At 36.3% G+C, this 3,571-nt stretch overlaps 1 protein-coding gene across 1 annotated transcript; it reads left to right on the forward strand.

The window, feature by feature from the left end:
• The first annotated feature begins 1,259 nt into the window (after window positions 1-1,259).
• Window positions 1,260-3,285, forward strand: LOC117629123. The gene is made up of 3 exons (XM_034361630.1): window positions 1,260-1,633; window positions 1,972-3,024; window positions 3,132-3,285. The coding sequence occupies exons 1-3, from the start codon at window positions 1,260-1,262 to the stop codon at window positions 3,283-3,285; spliced, it is 1,581 nt and encodes a 526-aa protein (XP_034217521.1).
• The last annotated feature ends 286 nt before the right edge of the window (window positions 3,286-3,571 follow it).

A 3,571-nucleotide genomic window follows, 5' to 3' on the forward strand; every position in this document is an offset into this window, starting at 1 on the left:
TATCGTTAATGCACACAAGTTATTAGTTTTTGTTTTCCAAATTTATGCTTATTAAATATATTGGCTTTTATATTCCTTCAATTTATCCAAATTTTGTTACAACTTCCTTAGCATATTGTTAAAAATTAAATAAGAAAAAAAGAAGAAAAAAAAGCCATTTTTTTGTTGAAAAAATTAAAGTTTGTTTCATGACATATCTTAGGTGGAATAGCAGTCCACGTTTTATCTCATGATTGTGAAAGTGGAATCATCCATGTGTTGGGGTGCCATCAAATTCACATAGATAATGAGGCAGTAGTCATGGAAGACAGTGGTGGGGGGTTGCCGTCGATGAAGCAGGTGGTTTTTTGGTTTTTTTAAAATCTCTTTAGTTTGATTTTTGAAGTAAATGTGAGTGGTGAATCCAGTTGTCAAAAAATAATATACGTGGCAAATTTTAAATAGAAGTACCACCAAGTGACGTGGTGATACAGTATCATTCTATAATTTCTCCTGTTTAAGCATACTTTCTGTTTTTCTTTCAGAATCTTTATTTTTGTCAACCGAAATAGTTAGAAGTTTTTTCTTTTTTCATACGAAATAGTCATAAGTTACAATTCACTATCTTTAATTCTAAGAGAGAAAAAGAAAAGAAATATTTAGTCATATACCCATTCTTAGCACTAAAACTATAAATAAACTCTACACCATTTAATTTCTATAAACAAACCCAAATAAAATCCAAAAAATGATAGCTGACCCTATTGAATTTAATTTTGATTATTAAATTACTTTGATGCCCTATTAAGTGTTTGGGAATTTGTTTTGAGGTTTTGGGATTGGGTTTGTTTTAAGAAATCAATGACAGTTTTGTAATTTAAAAGAAGTTATAAGCCTTTTTATTATGTTGTAAATGAACTTTAGGTGTGTTTCTAAAGTTCATTTCATATATGATTTTTTTTAATAATATTCTGGATTCTTATATTGAGTATAATAGTGAATCTCCCAAAAGAAAAAGACAATATCATTGCAAATACAAAAAGTTACAGACCTGTAACCGGAAAAAAAAAAAAAAAAAAAAAAAAGGTTACAAAACCACTAACTTTTGTTTTTGTTTTTTTTTTTTTTTCACATCAAGATCTTGTTTCCCTACATAGTAAGAAATAAAAAAAAATCTCAGTAACAAGATTATGTAGAATTTCAAAAGGATTTAGGGTTTAGGAAGATATTACTCCACAATCGAATAACTTGATATTACTCCGATTTTTTTATAATCGGAGATGGAGAAAACCCAAAAGTTTGAATTGCAAACATCAATACTGGAGCTGCTTCGCCGACTGAGCGGCAGTAATGATATTCCCGTTCAACCCTGCAGTCCCAGCCTGACGATGCCTTCCGCGGGCTCTGATCTCACCGCTGCTGAATACCGTGCCTTGACGAAGTTATCGGAGGTGCTTTCCGCCCAGCTTTCTGCACGGCTATCCGCCCAGCTTTCTGCCCAGCAACTCCAACTGGCCGATACGCAGAAATCAATACTGGAGGAGCTTCGTCTAATACGCTCCAGTAATGCTAGCCTCAGTCAATCCACGACGACTCCAAATTTCACGGTGATTGACGACAGTCCCAACTGTGAGCCCTTTAATCCTCACCCAAGGTCAGTGCATTATGGCTTAGTGGATTTCATCTTATCTTCATAATTTTGTTTCTCTGTAAAATTCTTGATGTTCTTGATTCGCAAGAAAAGAAAAAAAAAAAAAAGAAAGGATCAATTTTCTTTTTGTTTAGTTTCTCGGAGAATTTTGCATGCATCTTTAATTATATTCAAAGATATTGGCATTTTTACCGTTCTGTTTGTATTCGTCTCTATGTATACATGCTTACTAAAGTAGATGGTGCAGCTTTGACCTTGCTTCATTCATTGAATCTCTCTAGGTAGGTAGGTGTTTTGAAAATATTAATTTGACTTATTCTATCTCTCTCCTCTCTGTCTAGCCCAGAGCATGCATCGATGACTACACATCAGGGGGAAGATAGATCTGTATATTTATTGGTGTCTTTTGATGATAGAAAATACACAAATTCAATCTATAAAGTGACATTCAAACATGGAGGAGTCACTCATGAACCCCCAGTAGTTGGACTTGTGGCAGAGTACTATGACACTTTTCACATCAAGGGTGCAAGAATTTTCAATCGCTCCAAATTATACATCATTCCAGAGGAAGTTTATAATAAAACTCGCGGGGCCAAATCTTACAGGCCATTAGGATACAGCATTGACACCAAGACTGGGTCATATTGTTCATCTCTTCCTCCTAGCATAGCCTCTAAACCAGCAGGAACTCTTGTATCTGCTTATGACAAGCTTTACTATGTTGCACTTCCAGGGTCCTCACCATCAATTAAGGAGCCCTCCTTCGAGAGATATGATCCTGATGAAGACGTTTGGGAGCGAATGACTTCTTTTCCATTTTATCATGACTGTGGAAGCCGTATGAAAATAATTGGTTATGCCGTTTGTTATGGAGTCATTTTATTTTCATTGTCGGACTCCTACATGAATCCATATGTCGTTGCTTTCCATGAGAGTAGAAACCAATGGAATCAAGTGACTTCTGCTTCTTATGCTTCTTTCCGAGGGAGGGCCGTGGTTGTAGGCGACACTATCTATGCCTTACATGCGCTTATAGAGGAGGTGATTATAACATTCTCATTAAGGATGGACAAAGGTGAAGACGGTGGCATTGCATATTCCCTAAGCCCACTGTTTGTATTGCGTGGCCTGAAGATTGCATGTCCGCCAGTGCGATTTAATAAGCTTAAGACAGGGTATTTGGTTCATTTGGGTAACAGAGACTTCTTTCATGTCAAGTCTGGCAGTCCCAATGAAGAAGCACTTCCCGTGGTTCAATATCTTTGTATCACAACGTTTCAAATTGTTGATGGAGAAGGAGGAAAACCTATGATCAAAACCATACATTCAACTGTTCATCCTGTGGATATCAAGGGCCGTGATTGGTTCTCACTTGAATTCTGCTTCACGCCGTAAGTTTTCTTCACGTTTATTGTGCTTTCATCAATAAAGTGACATGTGTACGTTGGAATTATTTTACATTTTATTTGTAATAAGGTTTCTGATTATTATGACTCAGTGAGTTTGGGGATTATGAACCCATAGAAGTGGAGAGTGTGACTAGTATGAATCAGCCAAAACAAGAAGAAACCACTTTGGATGAACATGATAAGGAGTTTTTGATCCGTGAGGGGACTCGAAGTAAGCTTCGTGCTTGCCCATGGCTAAGGTGAAAGAAATTAATGTGTTTACAATGAAATCTTTTTATTTATTTAAATGATCATGAATTCAATTGTATGCGTTCCTTCAAGTGTTTTTATAGCCTTTGGGTTTACTTCCTCGTAATATTATTGAGTTTTGCAGAGGGAAGCCAAACTTGAAGTGTAAGGCGCCATGCATCGTGAAAAGGCCAAGCACAAAAACACCCAATTAGGACCGCAAACCGAAAACATGGCGAGAGGGAGGGATTTACGAGTGGAAGGAATTTAACTTGTAATGTAAGAAGGTGTTTCATGCATC

This window comes from Prunus dulcis, chromosome 5, assembly GCF_902201215.1.
Source record: "Prunus dulcis chromosome 5, ALMONDv2, whole genome shotgun sequence".
Lineage (NCBI taxonomy): Eukaryota > Viridiplantae > Streptophyta > Magnoliopsida > Rosales > Rosaceae > Prunus > Prunus dulcis.